The sequence below is a fragment of the Paroedura picta genome, chromosome 2 (assembly GCF_049243985.1).
Source record: "Paroedura picta isolate Pp20150507F chromosome 2, Ppicta_v3.0, whole genome shotgun sequence".
Classification (NCBI taxonomy): domain Eukaryota; kingdom Metazoa; phylum Chordata; class Lepidosauria; order Squamata; family Gekkonidae; genus Paroedura; species Paroedura picta.
Window position 1 is genome coordinate 132,338,104 of NC_135370.1, and position 23,394 is coordinate 132,361,497.

Genomic DNA, 23,394 nt, shown 5'->3' on the forward strand with positions numbered 1-23,394 from the left:
TAAAAGGAGTAACATCCCCCTATATACAGATACAGATTTTATAGCTAGAATAAATAATATAACATTAATTTTTGCTTATTCTTCCATTATATTTATACACTTAGCATGCAGAGTAGATTCATTTTTTATTTTTTTTATTTATAATTTGATTTATATACCGCCATTCTCAGAAATTCTGGCTCATGGCGGTTTACAACATGTAAAAATCGACAATAAAATCACCCCAATAAAACCCCCTTAAAAAAAAGAGATCATATATCATTTTCACAATTTCTTAGATTTATTTTCCAAAGCTTAATTAGATTTTTTTGGGGGGGGGGGGAATTCCTAAAATATTGGGTCAAAATAAGGGCCAGAACTATCAGCTGTTGAGAAATCATGAGAGCCGTGCCAAGTGAAGTTTCATTGCTCAACGGAAATTTCTTTCAAACCGCTATGGGAATTTAGGAAAGTTACCACAATCCGGCTCACTGGTCACATGATTCAATAACAAAATACAAATCGCTTGAAGTTAGGCATAATGTTCTTATATTTTGTAGTTCTTTCGGGTAGTTGAGCTGTTCTGGAAATGGATACTGAAACTGTATTAAGCGTCTCATAAAAGACTTGAACTTGGATCCGATTGAGTCTTTCCACAGTTGGAAGGATTTCCTCCCATAGACAGTTTTCTCACTGCCCACCAAGGCTGCAGCCCCAAAAGCCCCTTGATGTTGGATTGCATTCCTATATATATCGGGGTATTCATTTATAAATAAACATGCATAGGTTCAGGTCCACAAACTATTAACTGCTAACTAATGGGAACAATATTTACATACTGTATATTAATGTTAATATGTAGTTAGCTATGATGATGGACGTCACTTAAGATAAAGTAGACATCTTAGTAAATTTAGGGTGGCAAATTAGATAATTAAATGCTCTACGTAATGAGAAAATGGATGTAACCTGGCTGAAGCTGACCACAGTTGTGTTATAAGCAAGGGTCCACACATTTTGGCTGTTTTGGTAGTGAGCTATTATTTATAGTTACAGTTGGTAGCCAAAGTCTAGACAAAAGACAGAGATCTGAAGTACTTCCAGTTGGAGAGTGAAGATAAGTGAGGCAAGAGGGTTTGTCTTGTTTATGGAGTCCTTTGACTATAAGCAAACTGCATTTCTCAGACACTCAGTAATGTCATGGTCGCGTAGGAGGCACCTGTTGCATGGGAGACCCTGCCTGTTACCCTATGCCACCCTATGCAGAACTTTATGCTCTGTGGGTACTAACTTGCTGGTCATTCTCGGCCCCAGGGAAACATGCCTGGCCTCAACCAGGGCCAGGGCCTTCTCAGTCCTGGCCCCTACCTGGCGGAATGAGCTTCCGGTTGAGCTGTGGGCCCTGCGGGAGCTCCTGGGGTTCTGTAAGGCCTGCAAAACGGAGCTCTTCCTCCAGGTCTATGGTTGAGCCCAGGGCAGGAGGAAGATCTGATTGGGGGCCCCCTGGTGATAAGCAGCATTGGGCCATGTTCCATCAATGACCACCTCTCCCTACTCCCTTATTTATATACGTGTCTAGATAATTGGATAATACCACCATGTTTTTTTTTTTTGCTTTGTTTTGCTTTATTGTATTTTATGTCCCATATGGTTTTAATGGGGTGTTATTGGGGGAGGGGAAAATAAATTTACAGTATTTGCTGGCGTATAAGACTACTTTCCCCCCCTGAAAAACATGCCTCCAAGTGGGGGGGTCGGCCTATACGCCGGGTGCACTTCAGTTGGGATAGACATAGCTGCCCATAGTGGCCATTAGTACTGTAATGTAATGTAACAAACTCTATATTTTGAGTGGAAATGTTGGGGGGTCGTCTTATACACCCAGTCGTCTTATACACCGGCAAATATGGTAAATAATAATAATAACCTGGGCTATGGCACTGTCCTGTGCCAGGAATCCTCTATTTCCAAGAATTATTAACAGCGTAGAAATGACCCATGCAGAAGCAGCTACCTGGCCATTTAAGGTAGGGGGCCTAGGCAACTTTAATGACTTTCCTCTGGAGTAACATCATTCTTTAGTAGTCTTTGTGATATGTGTTTCAGGCCAAAGCAGGAGAGTTTGCTTCATTGCTGAAGGGAAGTGTTCTCCGTGTGCTGCTTGATGCTGGTTTCCTCTTCTTGCTTCGTTTCTCCCTGGATGATACAGTGGATAATGTCATTGCAGCTGCTGTCCACGCCCTCCATGCACTGTTGGTCTCTTCAGATGATGAGGTTTCTATCTGTAGAATATAGGAATGTGTTTAAAACTCTCTGACTATTGTTTGCTGTGGGAACAGATCCATAATTACCTTGGGTCAAGATGGAACCTTCCTCTTTGTCTTCCACCATTAAGTCTGGAATGTCAACCTTGTATTTGTACTTACTGATCCTCTGTACTGCTGTCGACCCCTTAAACTCTTTATAAATGTGAGGTATAAGTCCCTTCCCTCTAATGATAGGGATTTGCATCCAAATGGGATTCGTTTGTAGGGTGGATCTTGCAGAGTGGGTCTTTCAAGCTTATCCATCTTGAAAATTTGTTCATGGGGCTCAGTTGACTCTTTGGGGACATCATAAAGGGATAGGTAGGAGTCTGTTGTGGGATGGGGGAATCAACCAAAATGCTGCCCCTTCTTTCAAAAGTGTCATGTTTTGGAACTGGGTGCTTGGATAGAAGTCAATAACTTCTATCCACACATAGGGATTTATATGGTCCCTTTCAAGGGACCTTTTTGATCTCTATATTTGGAAAGTTATATAGGTTGGTAATACACCAAATAAAATAATAAGATACAGAAATAAAAAAGATAGCATTGGGATAAATTAGCTTTAAACTGAAAGCTGTTGCATTAACAAATTAGGTCAGATTGACAACAAAAAACGAATCATTTTTGATGAAATGCTAGTCTTTTGTTCGGATTAGAAACCTATTCAAACCTCTTTTTATTTTATAATATCAACCCTTGGAAAATGAGAAATGAGATTAATAGGTTGTAATTGTGTACTTTCTATAGTGAAAAGGTGTGAACAGAAATGCATTTAAGAACCCCATCTGTTTTTATTCTTCATGATATAAGCTGTGGAAGGAATATTTAAATATGCATCTGATAAACTAGTGATCTTTAATGTGTTGCTTTCCATCAGATGATTAGGTTATTTAAATTTAGTGTTATGATTCAATGATAGAACCAGGATTACCTGCCAAAATTCCTTTGCCTAGCTGTTAAGAGCCTAATCCTGTAAACAGTGAATTATGTTTAAGCATATGCTGGGTTGTACATCCAGTCAATAATGATGTCAGCCACCTCAAGCCTGCTGGGCAGGGAGTGTCGGACTAAAAATCAAATAAATCAAATGATATATGTTAATAATATTTTAGTCTGGAATTAGTCTGGTATCACTTATTCTTCTTGAATGTGGAACTAAGCAGCATAAATTAGAATTGTCTGTTATTCTCATATTGGTGAGTTACTATTGGGTTGTGTGCAATTGTACAAAAAAATCAGTATGAGAATTTATGAAATTGCTCTACAGATCAGACTGTCACAGTATCATCTACTTCAGCAGGCTGGAGCTCTCTCTGGCTTCTGACAAAGGACTTTCCCATCCCTGTGATTTGAGATTCTTTTTCTTGTGGCCTCCTGCTTTTACACTTGTGCTCTGTCTCTAGTGATTAGCAAGAATTAGCACTTTCCCCCCCATTTCTCTTCAGGAGTATCTGGACAAAACCTTCTCATGGTACCAGGGCATGGCTGTGTATCCTTTTATCCCAAACAAAGAGGAAGAAGAAGAAGAAGTGGATGATGAAGATGACAATGAACAGACTCCAATGGAAAATAAATTAGGAAGAAAATCAAAGGATGAGAACAAGCCGGATCCAGAAGTGGCACGATATGATGTTATAAAGGTAAATTGTTCCAACAAAGCAATAGTCCAAAATTGTAACATATACAAAATCAAACCCTTTCCTGTATTATGTACTAAAGGAGAATGTTTTTGAGTCAAAGCTGGCTTCTGATGTTGCATGCAGTGAGATTCTTAGTTCTGGACTTTGATATGGGCAAATGTATAATGATGCTTGACAGTGCTGTGACATTTTATTTAAAGCTTTTAATTGGTTAAACAAACACTGTCCACGAGCAGCGTGTTATAAGCGATTTCATAGGAAATGGGTTCCCAAATATTGGAGTGATAGGTAAATATTTAATATATCTGAAATCTTCCTTCTCTAACGGTTGCTCCATTATGCCTATAAGGTCATTTCGTGGGGTTTCGTTGGAAGACAATACAGTGGAAGAGCCACTTGAGGTTGGAGGAAAGCACTCCTGGATGTTAGGGAGTGATGTGCCTCTTCCTTGGAAGAGCTCGTACTTTTTATTACTCTTTTGAAAATAAAATATAATTTGAGTGAAATTGCTTATGACTATTTGTGCTCTTCATACCAATTTTGTTAATGAGAGAAAAATTCATCTCCAAAGCAAACGGTAGCATTGGCTCTGAAAATGCTGATTGCTGAATCCTACAAAATAATTGTGCTGTAGGAAATTCAAAGGGAGAAGCTGTATGCAATTCAGTTTGATAGCTGTATATTTGCAAGCTCTCAGCTCCTTTTCCATTTATCAGTAGTACTGAGAGGCGCAACTCAAAGACAGTGTCTTTGTGGTAGGAAAATGGAGGACAGTTCAGCCTCCCCATTCATATCTCATTTCATATAACTGCACTAAAAAGGAAAATCAATATGAATTAGTGTGGAAGAGCTAAATTTAGGCAGGGTAAATTATGTTATCTTGGGATCCAGTTGAGTTTAACTGCACATACTTGTACGTTGCTTCATAACCCTCACTAATTTGTAGCTGAATGCATGGATTGACTCCCCTGAAAGATATTGCGGTTCAGTGAGCATGGTAGCTCTGTCTGGTGATTGTTATGAGGTGACTGTCTCACACCTGGAAGTCATCCCTTGATGATAAGTTGTTGGGTCCACATAGTGACATCATTCTTGGATTCTCCATCTAACTCTTCAGTCATTGTGCCTTCCTGGGAACAGATTAACTTCCGGATTTGAAATAGGAATACTTTTTACACCAGAGAGTTCTAGCAGCTGCTGAAACACCCAACAAGGAAAATAATCTATTTATTTTCTCTTGTCTCCAAGGGACTTCTGAAGACCAAGATTCTTCACCGTCTGAGATATATTCTGGAAATCATGAAGCCTGTTCCTTTGGTGGTCCTGGAGATTCTAGATATTCTCATCCATGTAGCAAGGCACTCTACAGAAGTATGCAGTCAGGTTTGTGTATCCTGGTTCCGAGAAGCAGTGAGTAAATGGAATGTAGGGAGACTGCAACAAACCCTCTTGGTCTACTTTGTCAGATGGTTCATATTTGCAGAGCTCAGAAATGTTCTTCATGTTTTGTGTGCGTGTGTTTGCAGGTCCTGGATTGCCCTCGTTTGATTGAGACGGTTGTCAGAGAGTTCATCCCTATCCAGTGGGATCCAAGAGTCGCTGAACCGGGGCAGCTTCTTTCTAGTGTATATGGGGTTCCTTGTGCTGCGGCCATGAAGCTGATTAGAGTACTGGCCTCTGGAGGGAGGAATGCAGCTGCCAGGCTGGTAAGTATAGTTACTGTAAACAGCCACTAGCACCTCTTCAACTTCAGCATGAGTGGGATTAACAACATTTGGCATTGAGACTAAAGATATGGTTCCTAGATGATCTTTTGGTGTATTTGGTGAATTCACTCATCAATGCAAATGTGGCACATTGGAAAAGCAAAAATGCACTTGGACTGAATAATGCAATCCTCCAGATTCAGGGCTTTGAAGAATCCCTTTGTTGGGTCAGGGGCAGCGCTGGTAGAAGGCAAGAAGGGAACGGTTAAGGGAAGGACACTGAGCTGGAAACCAGTGGATAGTTGGGAGAGTGGCGTTCATGCTTGTTTTCAGCACATTTCCATGCAGCTGTTGTAGGGAATATCCTGTCGCCTTCTGTGCCCAGAATGTTAAGGTGTATTTACCTCTCCCTCACCTGTGTCTTACCCAACTTTCTGTTTGTTTTTCATAGCTTAATAAGTATGAGATGAAGAATCGGCTGAGTCGATTCATAGCTGAAGACCCCAAAGACCTTTCTCTGAGGAGAGAGGAGGCCATAAGGCTGAGCACTGAAGCATTCCGCTTGTGGGCTGTGGCAGCTGGCTATGGGCAGGCCTGTGATCTCTACAGGTACGGGGTGGGTTTTATAACTTGGTGTGTAAGCCGGTGTTTCTGAGTTCAAGCTGGCAACCTGATTGAAAAGTCATTTTCTTGTTTCTTTCCTTCTGACAAAGCAGTTCGTTGATTTACAAAGCAATGGCAACAAATCCTCTTACGTAATTTATAAAGTTCTGCTCATGTTGAACTTTATGCATATGGAATTTGTATTTCTGGTTGGGAGTAAATTAACTATTAGCTAATGTCAAGTTTCTGTTTATAATACCCTCCTCTGCTCTATTTTTTTTAATCACAGGGATCTCTATCCTGTTCTAGTGAAGATGATCCCACCCCTATCCCATTTGGTGAAGAGTTCTGAGGAGAGTAAATCTGTATATAATCTTTCTATGGAGAGAGCCACTGCCATGGTGACCTTCCTTTCCCAAGTAACACAGACTGCAGGCTGCAGAGCAGAACTACAGGCACAGCTCAGCAGGTAGCGTGGCTGTCTCTTGCCGTAGCTTAGAAATGCACAGACCCTTGTTCTTCAGCATCTCTTTGGAAATCTCTATCTTTTTCCAGTGAAGGTAACCTCATCCCTGTCCCATTTGGTGAAATCGCTTTGCTGAATCAGACAATGTGTTGCCAAGTCTGGCATTCCAACTGTAGTTACACCGAAGTATTTGGCTGTTCGCAGGCAAGGTGTGACAAAGACTAGTCTTTAGTTTCCCGAATCATCTGTGTGCATCTGGGTTTTAGCAGCTGGCTCAGACCATGGCACATGGGAAGTTGTGGCCTCTGAAAATGCTTGTTCAAGAAGAGATGACCATGGCTGAGTGGTAGAACACAGGCCTGGAACCCAAGTATCTCTGGATAAAGGATGTCAAGTAATGGATGTTAGGCACTTTCTGGCTGAGACCTGGAGAACCATTCAGTCACTGAATGAGAAATACTGTGATCTGTCTTGGTATGAGGCAGTTTTGCATAACCCACAAGAAGAGGTTAGGCCTGTATTCATTCATGGTCCAGAGGAATTTAAATTGACCTAGCACTAAGGTAAGCTCTTTTGTAAGAATTTAGAATACCATCAAATGTCAGATATTTGTAACGCTTGAAAAACTTTGGTATAAAGTAGACAGCTGAAATTGTGTCCAAAGTGAAGGGAGTTCTCACTTTCTGAGAGTAGCAGTTAATAAATCTGCTTTTTGTGAAATAAATTGAAGCAATTTCCACGCTGTTTTTCCCAGTTGGTAGCAGTTATAACTTACCTATCTCAGTAAAGTGATATTTTATGTGAAGAAATGGATCTAAAACTATAGGCCAGCCATATCCAGACTAGGAAGGGGAAACAGGAGAGAGGAAATTGATATTGTTCACAAGCTAGATTCAGGTGGATATCGGTGTGGTCTGAAGCAGCAGAACAAAGTTTGAGTTCAGTGGCACCTTTAAGACCAAGAAGAAGAAGAAGAAGAAGAAGAAGGTTGGTTCTTATATGCCGCTTTTTTCTCCCCAAAGGAGTCTCAAAGCGGGTTACATTCACCTTCCCTTTCCTCTCCCCACAACAGACACCCTGTGAGGTAGAGAGAGAGCGCTGTGATGTCAGAGCAGCTTTATCAGTGCTGTGGCAAGCCCAATAAAACCAAGTTTATTGATGATATGAGCCAGGCTTTTTCAACCAGAATTTAGTGAAACCCTGGGGTTTCTTGATGGACTTTGAAGGGTTGGGAGTTAATTAATTTTTAATTATATTTTTAACATTTGTTAAACATTTATCGTGTTATGACCATATATGGTCATGTTCACCCCCTGAAAAATGGGCGATGATGGGCCTGCAGGGGGGTGGGAAGGGGGAGACATGTACACAGCTGTGCTTCCCAACCATATTCTGCACAATCGTGCCACTTCTGGGATTTCTCAAACCCTGAAAAGTGTTTCAGGGATCTCTCAATGATAAAAAAGTTGAGGAAGGTCGGTATAAACTTTTGTGTGCATGGACACTTCTTCAGATGTAGCAGAACATAATAGAGTAAGATGAGACTGGATTAAGTTCCAGTGGCAGACCCAAGGTCTTCTCATGTCTGTTTGTTATCTCTTGTACTTGTATATTTATTGACAGCAATTCACAGATCTTGATTACTGCCTTAATCCAATAAGGATTAGCTATTATCACCTAATATTTACTCTAGCTAGCACTTCCTGGAAATTAACCCCCACGCCTTTTCTCTGCCTATATGTAATGGTTGAGGATATTCTGTTCTACTTCATCTGAGGAAATGTGCATGCACATGAAATTGAATAAAACTTTGTTGGTCTTAAAAGTGCCACTGGACTCTAAATTTGTTCTTTTTACAAAGCAGCTTCCCTGTAGTTCTGTTAATTGCACTGTTGGATTATAAAACACAAAGGCCTTTTGAAAACATGTTTAAAAATCCCATGCAAAAGGAAGATAACCTATTTCATTCTTTTGAGTTTAAAAATGAGTGAAGTTAAAATAAAACAGCCATGCAAATGGCAGAAAGCAAAAAGCCTTAACCAAAGGGATTTAGATGCAAAGGGTGATCATTTAAAAATTTTAGATTTAAAAGTTGTATGTATTATATGTAGCATCAGAAATACAAATGAGGAATGGTGACAAGTGTCACTAGAACTAATGCTATCTTGTAGAACCTTTTAAAGAAAGCTGTTTGAAAGAGCCATATATTTGGGGCATCTTGGAAACAAAGGATTATACCCTCCTAGCTTTTAACCTGGTGAAAGGTGAAGGAAATTGCCCCTTTTGACTATTGGAAAGGCTGTGCCAGTGATTGCAGGGCCTATGTGAACAGAAGGCTGATAGGATGGTATTACAGCAAGAAAGACTATCAGCAGTGGTCATAAAGAAAAAGTGGGTGGTCAGTTCTGCAGTTGAAGATGACGTGGAACGTGTTGCTACAGCCAGACTAAAAGTAGCTGGTGTGTTAAACAGAAATAACCGCTTTGCCCATGCAACCAGGCAAATTGTTGCAGTAAAACATAAGGCCTCTCTCACCCAGTAGTTGGGTTACCAGTCTATGTACTTAGCCTTTTGCATCCTGACTTTTGTAGGCTGTGCTGTTTGCTTCATTGACCTATATCAGTGGTTCTCAATGGGGGGGTTGCGAACCCTCGAGGGGTTGTTCGGCCCTTCCCCGGGGGGTTGCGGTGGTGGCATGATGCTGGCCTCCTCCATGCTACCTCAGTGAGCTTGTGAACTGAAACAATAAATTTGAAAAGCAAATAATATGTATTCTGGAAAGGAGGGAGGGGAGGAGGAAAGACGGCTGCAGGGCAAAGAGAAGGGGGGCACCATTGAAAGAGAGAGGCGGCCCACTTTTTGCTTTCTATAGGCCTTCCCCCCCTCCTTGTACAACTTCTCCATATTCCAAAATGTCAACTCAGGAAAGACATTGGGGTGCGGTGGGAGGAAGGACATCAAAACTACCCTCTTCAGAAAGAACTGCACGCTCTGATCATACTGCAGGTTCAAACAAGGGCTCATGGAAATAGCACACATGAAAGAGGGTTTTTTTTGGTAAATATCTCATGGCCAGCAAACATGACACATGACAGAGCCATTAAGGAATACGTAATACGAATTACGGGTGGGCGGGTTGGGGGGAATGAGGCTCGAGGAACCGGAACAGAGGAGAGAAGGTATAATTAACTCCATCAGTTAATAGATGGTTGAAGGGTCTGACAGCTGGGAGGGCAAGAGGGGGTTTGCAGGAGAGGGGGGCTGCATTCGTGGACCTGTGGAGGGGAATGGGAGGCCCCCCCTGACTGGCGCCTGCCAAAGCACCCACATCTGGCCACCGTGCATTATGATGCTGAGGAGGACGTGCCTTTGCCCATATATAAATATCACTCACCCACCTCTCTCCGCATAAACATGGTGCCACTTGGCCCTGGCCCTTAAAATAGTTCCTCCTCAAGAACACAGGTTGCAGTCAGCTGACTCCAGCAGCCAGCAGGAAGAACTGTGAGCAGGCTCCAAATTACCAGGTTGGGGGAGAGAATACAGTGGTCAGGGCTAGCCAATGCTACCCCCACCCCCCATCCTTGATCCAAGTGTGCTCTGCTTGTGCCTTCCAGCACTACCATGGGGCACTTCCCACCCCCACCCCCCATTTCTCCTGAATGGAAGACCAATGTGATCTCTCTAGCCCCAAAATTACTTTTTTTTAAAAGGCATTTGTGTGTTGCCATGCGGTAATGCCACAACACAGAAGCATTTTTTGGGATTCGTGGTGTTTTGGACTCTATTTATGTCTGGGTAGATTTGTGAGAAGTTGGAAATGGTAAGTGGACCCCGAAGAGTGATTTTGTGTAAACAGTGTGCTTAAAAACAAAGCACATGCACACCTGGCTGATAGGAAGAGCGCTGCTTCATTATGCCCCCCCCCCTTTCCCTGTTCATTCCCCACCGCCAGAAAACACAAAACAGGATTGTGTTTTGCCTGCCTAATCCCAAAAAGACCGCTGACACTATACAGAAGATTTTCTTTTACCTTTTACAAAGTAGCTTTGTGGTATCGCAGCAGCACAGGCTGTGCCATTTTTAAAAAAATTATCAGAGCAGGAAATGGAGAGGGGAGGGCGGGACAACGCTAAAGGGTCTATCATGCCTTTCCCTCTCCATACGGGATTGCCCCTGGTTGCTCCCTGATGAGAAGTGTGATAGGAGGTGGCAAATCCAGTTTTGGTGATTTCTCTCATCCTGAGGCAAATCTTCCCCAAACTCAAGCCAGCCACTGGACAGCCTTGGGGTGCAGACGATGTCTAAAACCTGCCAGCAACCGGAGGCAGTCCAGGGGCAGATTCCTCATGTGGGAACCCTTCCAGTGTTCTATTATGCACCTTTACTTCTCCTCCCATTCTATTCTTCCCTGGGTGTGGGAGGAAATAGACTTTTGTAGAAGAATGCAATTAATAGTGGTATTCCCTGGAGATTCAGTATTGAGTCCAGGGAGTGTCTGTATTTATTCCTGCGGCGGAAGAGGAGGTAGGCTGTGAATTTGATTGAAAACATAATCATTTCAGTGGGTGTGAATAACCAGCTTGGTGAAGAGCTGTAATGAAATTGTGCAAGTAGGACAAGTGTAGGAGCACTTTGAAATAAAGCAAATGAGAAGTGGTATTGTAGGTACACTCCAGGTAAAAATCCCACCTTACGCTCAAGAAGCTAATGAAGGTGGTGTGTTTAGTAGCAAATGCTGTTGCAAGTATAATGTCTTTTAGCTGGATAAATGTGATGTAGATGGCTAAAACAATCATGCACATTTTCTTACGACTGCAGTATCCACATAAAAACATTTTCAGTTTAGATTAGTTTGACAACCCAGCAGGTTTATACTGAGAAGAACTTGTCTAAGAGGAGAACTCCATAAGAGGAACCTTAATGCGGGCCTAAGATGGTATACCTGTGAAACTTTCTACCAAGGCATTTCCAGCAAAGAAAGCAACTAGCTCAAAGGGAGAAAGACAAGACTATGCTAGTTTTCAGCTGTGTACCTGGAAGTTCCGAAGAAGCCAGTGCATGCACTTCAGAACTGATGTTGTATTTTTAACAGACAACGCAACAGGCTGTTGTTTTTCATTGTGGGATGTGAACCTGGAGAATCATTATGTTTATGTGCTCTTTCTCCCCCCCTCCCGCCCCCACTTTTCCCACCCTCCTCCCTTTGCTATGAAATTGAATGAGGCTATAAAGGTAAAGGTATCCCCTGTGCAAGCACCGGGTCATATCTGACTCTTGGGGTGACGCCCTCTAGCATTTTCATGGCAGACTCAATACGGGCTGGTTTGCCAGTGCCTTCCCCAGTCATTACCGTTCCACCCCCCAGCAGCAAGCTGGGTACTCATTTTACCAACCTTGGAAGGCTGAGTCAACCTTGTGCTGGCTGCTGGGATTGAACTCCCAGCCTCATGGACAGACAGCTTCAGACAGCATGTCTACTGCCTTACCACTCTGCACCACAAGAGGCTGTTATGAAAGGCTATAGCAAACCATTTTTTTTTGTCCAAATTGAAAACTATGGATTGTTCTCCATGCACTAAACCAGATAATTTGGTTTAGAATTCTGGTTTTGGGGGCAGATCTCAAAGCATATTTTATAAAGTGCAACAACAAATCATTGCTTGTGGAAGAAAGAGGAGGATTCCACAGGGATTCCTCTGGCTCCAGTAGATTCCTCAGGCCCACTTGCTTTAAGAAAGGATATTGGAACCTTTGGTTAAATGTCATCAGTTGTTTTGATGACTAAGAAGGTTTTTTGTATTCCTCTGAGTGAAACAGTTACTAGACACTTTGTGGCATAGGCAAGCCATGGGAAGGAAGGCTTGATATGTGTGAACAGACACGGGGGGGACCAGGTTGAGGAGCCTTCCACACTAAACAGCAAGGCTCATGGTTGGTTCCTGAATAGCTTTTCTTCTGGTTTCTTCTTTTGTTCTCTTCATTTCGTTCAATGTTCTCTTTTTTTGTTTGGTCCTTTCACATTATATTTGCTGCATGGGAATCTTTTGCTATAACCCAATAGCAGAGTTTTGTGCTTTCTCACTTTGTAGCACAACAAACTTGGGATGAGAAACAAATTCAGACTGCCAGTGTTGCAAGCCGTCCATTTGCTGAAAGGACAAACCTGAACAGTCCAGTGGCTATTGAAATGTGTGTTTCCTTGTGATCATTTCCCTTTTCTGTTAAATTTTTCAGGAGTGGCCCCAAAGACGGAGATCAGATTCCTCCTCCACCGGTCTCCTGGAGTCAGGTGTCAGGTTTCAGGCCCCTCATTGAAACTAACTTGAAAAAATGTCTGAAAGAAGTATCTGAACCGCATACCTGGCAGGCACTGCAGCCTCTCACAACAGCCTACGTGATCTACCTGGGGTTGTATTATGACAATTGCAGTCAGCAGGTGAGGCCTGAGGAAATGATGCACCCCCCTCCCCACCGGTCTTTGCTTCAGATAGGTTCATGGTTTTTTGTGTGTGTATGTTCTCTCTACTGGTTGGAGCAATGTGGTGGCATTGTCTGTATATTGTATGTGAGCTATTGGATGGTTTGGTTTTGTTGTGCTTTCTTTTGTGGTATTTATGTGTATAAAATGAAAAAGAACAATAGAAGAAGAAATTGAGGCAGAGATTCAGGTGGGACAAGAACACTGCTAGGTGAATTTGTTGCGTTGTGTTCTGTCTACATACATACAAGGAAGAGGGGATAGCAGAAAATGAAAGTGCCCTTTCCCTTCAAGTCATTTGTTCCACATATCTTGACACTTTTGATCAGTCGCTGATTCTACAGAGAAGGCAGTCATTCTAGAATGGCTCATCCCTTTTTCTTACAAGGAGCAAAGTCATTGGCCAAAAGCAGGGGACTCCTTGTCTGGGCTTTGTGAGACACTTGACAGTGTTCACTCTCACTTGAAGTGCATCCAAGGGCCTGTCCTTGTCCAACTGTACAACTTGCATTTGTGTGCTCCTAAGAAAGGTCCATAGGAAGATGTGTTGGATGATTGTATCTGTGTATCGAAACATATTGTCCTAGATGTTAATACAATAATCTGTGGAGTTCTAAAACAAGAAGGAAGCCAAAACAATTTGTCTGGCTCTCTTGCCAGCTATGAATTATTAACTTCACAAGTAAGTCTTCATAAAATCTCTGTTTTTTGTCTTCTCTGTAGACGTCAGTAAATATTGTAGACTGCCTAGAGGAAGTGGAGCGTCTAACATTTGAGGTGGTGTTGCCTTTCCTCAGCCAGCCAGCCATGCATAACCAGTGGGAAATGCTCAGGTAAAGATGTTCTCAGTACAATTGCTGCTGTAGGTCGATGAACCAGGGGTACTTGTGTTCTGTCTTCATCCTATGACACTGTAGATCAGTGGTCCCCAACCTTTATTAGGCTGGGGACCGGCAGGGCATCGGGCCGTGCCCGCGCGGGCCACGGCCACGCTTCTGGCCGCGCCCGCGGGTCACGCCCGCGCATCGAGCCACACCCGCGAGCCGCGCCCGCGGATCGGGCCGCGCTCGGAAGCCACGCCCGCGGATCGGGCCGTGCCCGCGGATCGGGCCGCGCGGGCGCGGCCCGGCCCTGATTCCCTCTTCCCGCCCTCCCGCAGTAAGTAGCTTCCCGGGCCGCAAGCTTGCGGCCTGGGAAGTTTTTTACTGCGGGGGGGGGGGGGCGGGGAAAGGGAGCTGCGGCCCGGCGCCATGGGTTGGGGACCACTGCTGTAGATTACAAGGCTACTAAAACAGTTTAGCCTGAAATATGTCCCCATGCCTTGATTCAGCTGATCTGGCAACTTGGATACACACCACAGTAACATTAAGACTAGTTAACTGTAACACATTCTATATAAGTGTCCCCCTCAGAATCAACTTGGGAACTCCGGTTTGTGCAGAATGTTACCCAGCTCCACTGTCATCAAGAACTAGGTGGTGGATGTGTATTATAACTATTCTGCAATCAGTCCATTGGCAGATCATTAATTAGTGGGTTTGGTTCAAGGCACAGGCCATGAGCCAGCAAGGATTTGTATGTCTGGGGCCCTGCCCCTTCTCACCCTCTCGAGGCCCATCATTGGTCATTTTGGGAGGGGGGATTCTTCATGAGCATATATAGTCATATCATGATAATCTTTTTTAAAAATTAATTAACTCCCACCCAATCAGCAAAACTTGCTGATAACTTTTGTCAGGTTACTGGAATCCTATTCCTGTTATATTGCTCATTAGATCTCCACATCCTGTTGCATTATGTAATGTATCTTGATTCTCAATGAGAAAGGCAGGTACAAATAAAATCTCCCGACAAGGATTCTCGCCCCATCCACATAAGGGGGGGAGGGGCTGGCGTGGTGCTGAGCTGGCATGAGTCCCCCCTCCTTCTCTCTGACACACACACACACTCATGGGCTGGGCTGGACCACCTCCACTGGTGCCCAGCTCTGCAGCTAGGCTGGCCTCTTCAGCCACCACCACCTCCATAGCAGCCTCCTCTAACCGTCTTCCAGCACACTCGGGGGGGGGGGGGAAGACTCATGGATGTCATGTCTGTGAGGACTTCTGTTTCACCAAGCACTAGAAAATAATAATAACAAAAATTGATATATAATAAGTAAATATTGGATTTGGTAGTTTTGTCTCTGTGCTTAAAAGGAGTCTGAGTTCTGAATAGCGACAGCGAGTTTTCTGCTCTGTAGAGGAGGATTTTTTTCGTATGGTAGATTTGCTTTCAGAACTATATATAGCAAGACCTCTGGCCACATTATACTGTAATGATCCAGCTACTGCCACTCAGTGTGGGGGAGTCTAAATTTTCTATCAGTTAAACGCAGGCTTGTTCAAATAAAAACATGACCCTGAAATTGTTTGAAATAATTGACGGTGAGCTAAATGCCAGTCTTGTGATGTTTAAAATAGACATGAATCAACTGAGGACCCATCAGTAGCAGCAAAACATTACATTTCCTTTCAACGCTGCATTGAAGTGCCACTATATTTTGTTTATTTTGAGTTGGCTTCCTGCATGGCTTGTTTTTAATGAGTAGCTTTCCCCCCCCTCAGTAAAAAGCAATCTTTGGGGTATTTTCATCCTTTCCCTTTGTCTCTCCCTCTACTCCAACAGGCCATGCTCAGTTCTGTGCAATCCTTTGTCCTGTTCTCCAGCCCCAGAGTCTGTCGCCAGTATTGTGTCTCTGGGTTGCACTGGAGGCAAGCCCCCAGCAAGTTTGGTGGGCTCGAAATCGCCCTTCGCCTTTCTTACTGCCCTCCTTGCCCTTGTCAACAGCATCACTCACATCCATAAAGGGCTGATAGGCAAGGTGAGCTACCAACATTTTATTAGGCTGTTGTTTGAGTAGGGGGAGGGTCCAGAAAGAAAGGCAATGCACTTGGGCAGGTGCAATGGCAAGGTTAGCCTGAGGGTGGCAGGAGCCCTGTGATAGCACGGTGATGATCAAGAAGACTGGTGTGAAACCAGAAATATGCTGGGTGGGCCTCTTTGAAGGGAATGGGAGACCAGGATAGAAATATTTAAAGATATAAAGCTAATAGTTACATGCATAGTGTTGCCTCCAATCAGCTGAGAGCCCCCACTGCACCAGCTGATCAGCATAGCTGAATATCCCCAAATAAAATATATTTTTAAATGGTTTAAATCGTTTTTTTATTCGTGCTCCACTATACCAGTAACCAATCAGATCCGAGAATCTGTAATTGGATTAAATAAGACGTGAAAAATATTGGTAAGGTATTTTGGGAGGGCTCAGTGTGGCTGAATGCACGCCCCTATGCACGACCCCTTGACACAAATGATCAGGGAGGGCTGCAGGCAAAAACAAGACATTCCCCTTGGCCTTGCTTTTGCATGTGATGGTATTTAAATGAACAAAAGAACCTTACCAGCCATGCAATTTGGGCACTGACATTTCTGAAGAGGCTGCTCACTCATTTAGATATCAAAGCATTTATTCTCTTGTGACACAAAGGGTCAAAGTTATGCAGGATGCTGGAAGTTCCATGAATATTTTAAGTTGCTAAATAACAGATTTAGGTGATTGTTCTAGCCTGAACCAGAGTTATTAAGGGAATGTTGTTGTTTTTTATCCACCTTGTGGGATAACCTTGTGAGGCTGTACACTTGTGATTCGTGGGCGGGTGAGGCACACTGCAGATCCTGAACCAAAAGAGAGCTCTCTATGTAGAGCCCTGTTTGGTTTTAGGTGTCTTAGGATGGGCTGTGGGCCAGATTGAAGGTTTGACCGCTTTCTTATGCAGCTAGCAGGGAATAATAATCTGGAGTACATCATTTCTCCTTTGCTTACTTCTTGCAGAGAACAGGTTCAAGCAGCTGAGTGTGATTTATTAAGCAGCACAAAAACGTTGTTCCACCCCTCACCCCCACTGTCTTTTCAGCCTTCTCTACAGTCTTCCAGGCCCCTCTGTCCTCACACGTGAGAGGGGAGGAGATTAGGCTGCCACCTGATCCCTCTACCTCTGACCTTCATGCTTTCCTTCTTTGATAGGAGAGGTCTTTCACCTTTAAAGACTGCCTTGTAGGCTACACAAGCCTTGTGAAGCTTCCTGACCCCTCAGGGGAAGAGGACCTCCTACAAGTAAATGGGAGCAAATTTCTAGGCAGCTATCAGGCATTGCTGCCCAACCCCCTTTCCTGACTCAGTCTTTTGAGGGCTGATCCAGCCACAGGCTTGTCTTTTCCTGCAGCCCCTGCCCCAGTTCTGCTGATCAGCTGTGCAACAGGTGAGGATTTAAAGGACTTTGCCACCATGAGACCTGCTGGTGCCTCAGTTTGCCCTTTGCCAGCCACCAAGGTGCCCAGGAACCAACCCTTAAGAGTTCAGGCAGCTGTAATGAGCCCCAGCCCTGGCTTCCCATGGGACAGTGGATTGGCACAGCTTCTGGAGTGACTCTGATGTTGCCCCCCCCCCCCCCCGAGTGCCTGCCAGTCAAGAGGGCTGCTGCCGGTGTAGGGTGAGACAAAGAAGGAATGAAATATTATTTTTCTCTCTAACTGAAGTGTTGGTTACCTGTTTTGTACAGTATGTCTCTGTGCTAGATGCCAAGGGTCTGAATGACTACCTACTCCAGAGTTGGACCACTGGGCCACCTTCTCTGTGCCATTCCTCAGTGTGGCTCTTGCGCCATGAATACCACCTGCAGTATTTTGTGCTTTCACTGGCTCAGAAAATGGTGAGATCTATTCTTCAAACATATATTCTGATCGACCAGTAATACACCATTTAGGGGGGAAAGGGACACATGGGTAGAGAGACTTTGAAGACGTTTGGGGCCCACTGATTTACTGTATTACCCCTGTATTACCCCTTCCTCTTCTATGTGGAAATAAAGAAGCATCCCCCACAGGGAAGCTTATTCGGCAGCCGTTCCAGCCCGAAGCAGCCAAGCGTGGGAGTGGGGGAGGGGCGCCCCCGGCACACGACCCGGTGCCTGTCCACAGGTGCAGAGCCTTTTGCCTGCGTGTGTGCGCCAACTGGCATGCCAGCACTGTCCCTCCCCCCCTCCCATGCCACGGCACTGGCTGCTTCGGGCTGGAATGGCCACTTGAGTGGCCGAAGCACACAACCCTAGCAGAGAGTCTCATCTTAGGACTTTTTCAAATGGTTCATCTTGTCCAGGTTTTGAAGGATCTCTGGGTTCCTTGCTGAAATTCTTGTCTGGACTAACTGCAAAGTATAAATGGGTGTCATGTCCTTTGGTTTAAAAAAGCTGTCAAACTCTACATTTTGGCAACACAAAGTCTCTGCCTTGCTGCATCTGTTGGCACACCAAATGTGTGAGCTTGTGCGGTGCTTCTGGTGACCCTTTGGGGGGTTTTGAGGCAAGAGACATTCAGAGGTGGCTTGCCATTGCCTGCCTCTGCAGAGCAGCCCTGGGCTTCCCGGGAGGTCTCCTGGGCTAGCCTGGACCACCCAGGTCAGGGCAAGAGTGTTGATTACACAATAGTTTGTGTTGCCCAATACTTCTGCAAAACAATAAGTGGATCATAAGTGCTGGGGATATTGATTTTAAAATCTTTGGCTGTTTGCCTAATTCCTGGCTCAGTGAGCCTTCCCTCCAGCTTCCCTCCAATGCCTGTGTCATTGGAACTGAATGCAGCATTTTGATATATTTTGGAACACTTTGACAGGTTTTTTGTTTCTTGTGCAGGCAGATGCTTGTCCGGATTATGGCCAACATGCTTCCCTCCATCACTGTGTTGCCATGGTTTTGTTAAGCCGTTTATTGCCCGGCAGTGAGCACCTGGCTCATGAACTCCTGTTGGGCCTTGCCTTCCATCCAAAATTAATTCCGTAAGTTTCCCTCTTGCCTTCCATCCTTCCTTTCCTGTTACTTCCCTTTTAGTAGCCCATTTCTATTGCATAGCTTGAGGCACAAAGGTGCAATTTGGGAAAGAAGGGGGGAAGGTTTACAGAATTGTCTTCTTCTCCACTGGTGCATTCATTTTCATTCAGCTTTCCACCACAACCCCAAGATCTCTTTCTCTCTGCAGACCACATCAGCAGATATTTATTATCCCCTATGGTTTGTGTTACACATTGTAATTACTACCTCCTACAGTTTGTGTCAAGCATCTGGTACTAAAAGGCTATTGCTTCTGAATCTGTTGCATTCACCACCATAGTTTATAGCCACTGACTGACCAAACTGAGAGCTACTATCACATTCTATGGTGCCTTAATCTAAAATCACTGACTTTTTATGGATTTACTCTGTTTCTTCTTACTCCATTCCACAAATGTGGAACTTGCCAAGTATCACCTAGAATAATCGCCTAGAATAATCTACCATGAAGTCAGCAACTTGGATTTGAAAGTGGAAAATCAGACATGACATTCCACAGAGAACTGATTGGAGAAATGCTACTAAGCTTGAGGACAACACACGGTCACATGTCAAAAGACATGTGACGTGGTTGCAGAATTATCTGTATGCAGATTTTCAGCTCTCAGGCTGGCTCACCTATGACCTCCTAGAACTCATCTTTGAACTACTGCAGTGTAGTTCAGAAGGATCTGGGCATGGCCTGAGATTTTACTCAGACTGACTCTGGTAAGCAGACAAAAAGCACTTCTAAGATGTCATGTTTGAGGAACAGCATAGAAGCTGTGCTTGAGACTCTGCTTGACCTCCGCTTTGTCAGCAGCAGAACGTCCACTGGAAGGAAACAGAACGGGCCATAGAACAAAATCTACTTTTTCCTTCGTTTCTAAGCCCACTTCATGCTACAAATTATTGGAAAGAAGAAGAATGTGCTGTCGAGACTCAACTGACTCATGCCCATTCCAGCCACAGAGTGTTCAAGGCAAGAGATGAGCAAAGGTTTGCCAAAGAACAGAACAACCTGGATGATTTAGGGGTTGTGGAGTCTGGGGCTTTTTAGTTTGGAAGAAAAGATGACTGAGGGAGAATGATAGAGGTATATAAAATTATGCATGGAGTGGAGATAGTGAAGGAGCTTTCTTGCATCCACCCACCCCATAATGCTACAACTTAGAGGGCCCAATTAAATTATTGGGAAATATGCTCAGAACACACAAAAGGGACTTATTTCCTCAAGAAATCATTAAAGTGTGAGATTCAGTGCTGGGGGTGGGGTGATGGCCTTGAGCACAGGCAGCTTTGAAAGAGGATCAGACTGAGTCATAGGGGAGAGATCCATCAATCACTACTAGCCTCCATATACAGAAGCAGGAAACCTGAGAGGCAGCAGCTTTGGTCACTGTGTCCTATTCATTTGCTTCCTCCCCTCACCAGGCACTACTGATGCTGAAACGTTCTTAACCCTGAGTGTGAAGTCTCCAGAGGCTTCCATTTAGTCACTGTTGCGGAAGATGGAATGCTGAACTAGATGGACCTCTAGTGTTAATCCAGCAGGTTGACAAGTACCCTTTAGCAGCACGTTTTAAATACCAGGATAATGTTGGTAGTAGCTTGATATCCTGCTGCATCTTCATCGACGAGCAGGAAGATCGTACGCTTTGTCAGGGACAACTGCTGTACTGCAGGAAGTAGCAGCGTGCCCCTCTTGATTAGTAAAGGGGGAGTGCCAACCTTTATTGTCTCTTTATTTTTAACAGTGAAGGCCAAGCAGGCGGCCCAGAAGCTGCTGACTTCTCAGACATCCTGCACCTCAGTTCAAGGGCAAAGCTGACCCAGCCAGGTTCCGCAGCTGCCCTTTCTCCCCACCGCAGCCGTGGAGCCTTACTGAAAGAAGCATACCAGCATCTCCCATCCATCCGAGCTTGCTATCTTTCTCAGCTTCTTTACTTGGAGCCTGCACTTGCTCGTTCCAGAGCTGCCTATCAAGGAAGAACTCACCTTATCCAATCCATGCTCCTTCCTGAGGCGAGAGGACCCACCCTACCTTCTGACTGGCCTTTCCTCCCACTTATTAGCCTCTATAACAAAGTGACTGGTGCAGAAACATGGTGGGCTGTCATGAAATCTTTTCCTGTGGACCTGGTGAACGTCATAACCCAGAGCTTGCAGTGGGTCCTCCTCTTGGAGACCTGGAGAGCCAGAATCCTTCAGGGAATCTCAGCCGCAGCTAAACTTGCAAGACTTATGTGTGTCTTCCTGACTGGCAGCGACTTGTTCTTGGAAGGTGCCGTCCATAGCTACACAGCTGCTCTCCTCTCACTTTACTGTCGCAGCAAATTCCTGGACTCCTTGAACTTGGATGCTCCCCTCCCTGGTTTAGCTTCTTTCTATGACCTGTACATCAACCTCCTGGAACATTTTGAAGGTGTTTCTTTTGGAGACCCCCTCTTTGGAACCTTTGTGCTTCTTCCTTTACAAAGGCGGTTCCCTGTCCAGCTGAGGCTGGCTGTCTTCGGAGAGCACGTAAGCGCCCTGCGAGCGCTAGGAGTCCCACTCCAGCAGGTAGGTCTCACGGGTATTCCTGCACGGACTGTTTGCTTAAGCACAGCAATGCATTTGTTTCTTTATCCCATTTCTTCCGCTTCCATGTAAAGTTGAATAATAATTTTGAAAATAAGAGTGAAGTGAGATTTGAGTTGACATGTGAGTGCTAAATCCTCCGTGGGGCACCTGTATGCTTTACTCTACACTCTGGTTATGATTCACCTCACCACGTGCAAGAGTGTGTATTTTCAGACTATAACACAGGGCTTTCATAAAGGAATTGAATTGGCATAGATCCCTTAGCATCAAATTGCACTGTGATGTATAGTGTATGTAAACCACACCACCAAGGTCCCCCAGTTCCCCACACAACTGACTTATTCTGAGTCAAATAATTGAACGGTTAGTATTTGCTGCTCTGACTGGCAGCTCTCCACAGTCTCATGCAAAGGTCTTTTGCATCACCTGCTCTGCAGTCATCTTAGCTGGAACTGCCAGGAATTGAATTTAGGACCTCCTGCTTACAAAGCAGATGCTCTCCCACTTAAGCCCGTGTGACCCCTCCTTGCATTATTATCTACAAACCTTCTGTAGAGATAATTCTCCACCCCATGTTCAGGTAAACCCCATCCTATAGCCACTGGGACCTTGGTTTGCTCCTGATCCTGAGCTGTTTCGTCCTATGCTTTATTGGGGAGAGGCCAGCATGAAATCTAAATAATAATTAAATAAATGAAAATTATGGATCTACTCTAGTTTCTTTGTGTGCAGAGAATATTTCAGGGAAGGTGAAGCTTCTTTCTTGGCTTTGCTGCAGTTTCCAGTACCTCTGGAGCTATACCTTTCCCCACTGGAGGACAATCTGAATCTTGTAAGGAAATATTTCCAGACCCTGGTCACAGGTGTCTTGCGGCAGAGCTGGTGCCCTGTGCTTTATGTGGTTGCTGTGGCTCATGTGAACAGTTTCATCTTCTCTCAGGAAAGCACCACACAGGTATGTGAAGTCTTACAACAAAGCAAAACTGTTTGGCCATGATGCATCCTGTTCCTGTTGTGCATATGTCCCTTCTGTCCTAAGTCGATGCCTTTCTGTTGGTGGTTGTGTTGAAAGCGACTTTTAAGCTAGGAAGATTTTTTTAAAACTTTATATTACTTATAGTCCACCTTTCTCACACTCAAGGCAAACTACACAGAGTGAGTCAATACAGTCAACAAGATGGGACATTAAGTAAGCCATGAAATAGGATTTGGGTTGCAGAACTGACCAGGCTGCATTTACTGGCACTTCATGGGAGTCCCTTCTGGGCACATCCAATCAGTTGTTATGCATGCCCTATTCTTCAGAAATGATGTGTTCAGAGTTAGTCTATAGCAGCCTTTTCCAACGTATTTACTGTTGAGAAACCCCTGAAACATTCTTCAGGCTCTGAGAAACCCCAGAAGTGGCGCAATCATGCAGAATATGGTTGGGAAGCATAGCTGTGTACAAGCTCACCCAGGGCCCCTTCCTACCCCCTCCAGGCCTTTCATTAGCCATTTTGGGGAGGGGGAGGTCAATATGGCCATATATGGAATATGACCACTTGGAAAACCCTTCCAGGGCCATCAAGAAATCTCAGGGTCATCAAGAAACCCTGGTTGAGAAAGCCTGGTGTATAAGGACCAGCCCAAGAAGCCAAGGTGCATTTAGGAGTATCTTTGCTGATTCTGTTGCCCGTGCCACGCCAGCCTCTGCACGAAGGGTTGCTATGCAAGATATAGAG

The 23,394-nt window shown here is 44.4% G+C and overlaps 1 protein-coding gene across 4 annotated transcripts in view; it reads left to right on the forward strand.

The window, feature by feature from the left end:
• RPAP1 (RNA polymerase II associated protein 1) overlaps positions 1-23,394 on the forward strand; it is a 56,927-nt gene that overhangs the window by 29,522 nt on the left and 4,011 nt on the right. For all 4 annotated transcript variants that reach the window (XR_013228435.1, XM_077322814.1, XM_077322815.1 and 1 more), the window contains 13 exons: positions 2,086-2,253; positions 3,734-3,928; positions 5,177-5,311; positions 5,455-5,634; positions 6,086-6,243; positions 6,527-6,706; positions 12,941-13,142; positions 13,908-14,017; positions 15,852-16,047; positions 17,786-17,935; positions 18,914-19,056; positions 20,845-21,649; positions 22,449-22,625. Coding sequence is in view for 3 of the 4 variants with exons in the window: in XM_077322814.1 (XP_077178929.1) it covers positions 2,086-2,253; positions 3,734-3,928; positions 5,177-5,311; positions 5,455-5,634; positions 6,086-6,243; positions 6,527-6,706; positions 12,941-13,142; positions 13,908-14,017; positions 15,852-16,047; positions 17,786-17,935; positions 18,914-19,056; positions 20,845-21,649; positions 22,449-22,625 (2,799 nt within the window). In the remaining variant the exon portion in view is untranslated. The remainder of the gene's footprint in view (positions 1-2,085; positions 2,254-3,733; positions 3,929-5,176; positions 5,312-5,454; positions 5,635-6,085; positions 6,244-6,526; positions 6,707-12,940; positions 13,143-13,907; positions 14,018-15,851; positions 16,048-17,785; positions 17,936-18,913; positions 19,057-20,844; positions 21,650-22,448; positions 22,626-23,394) is intronic.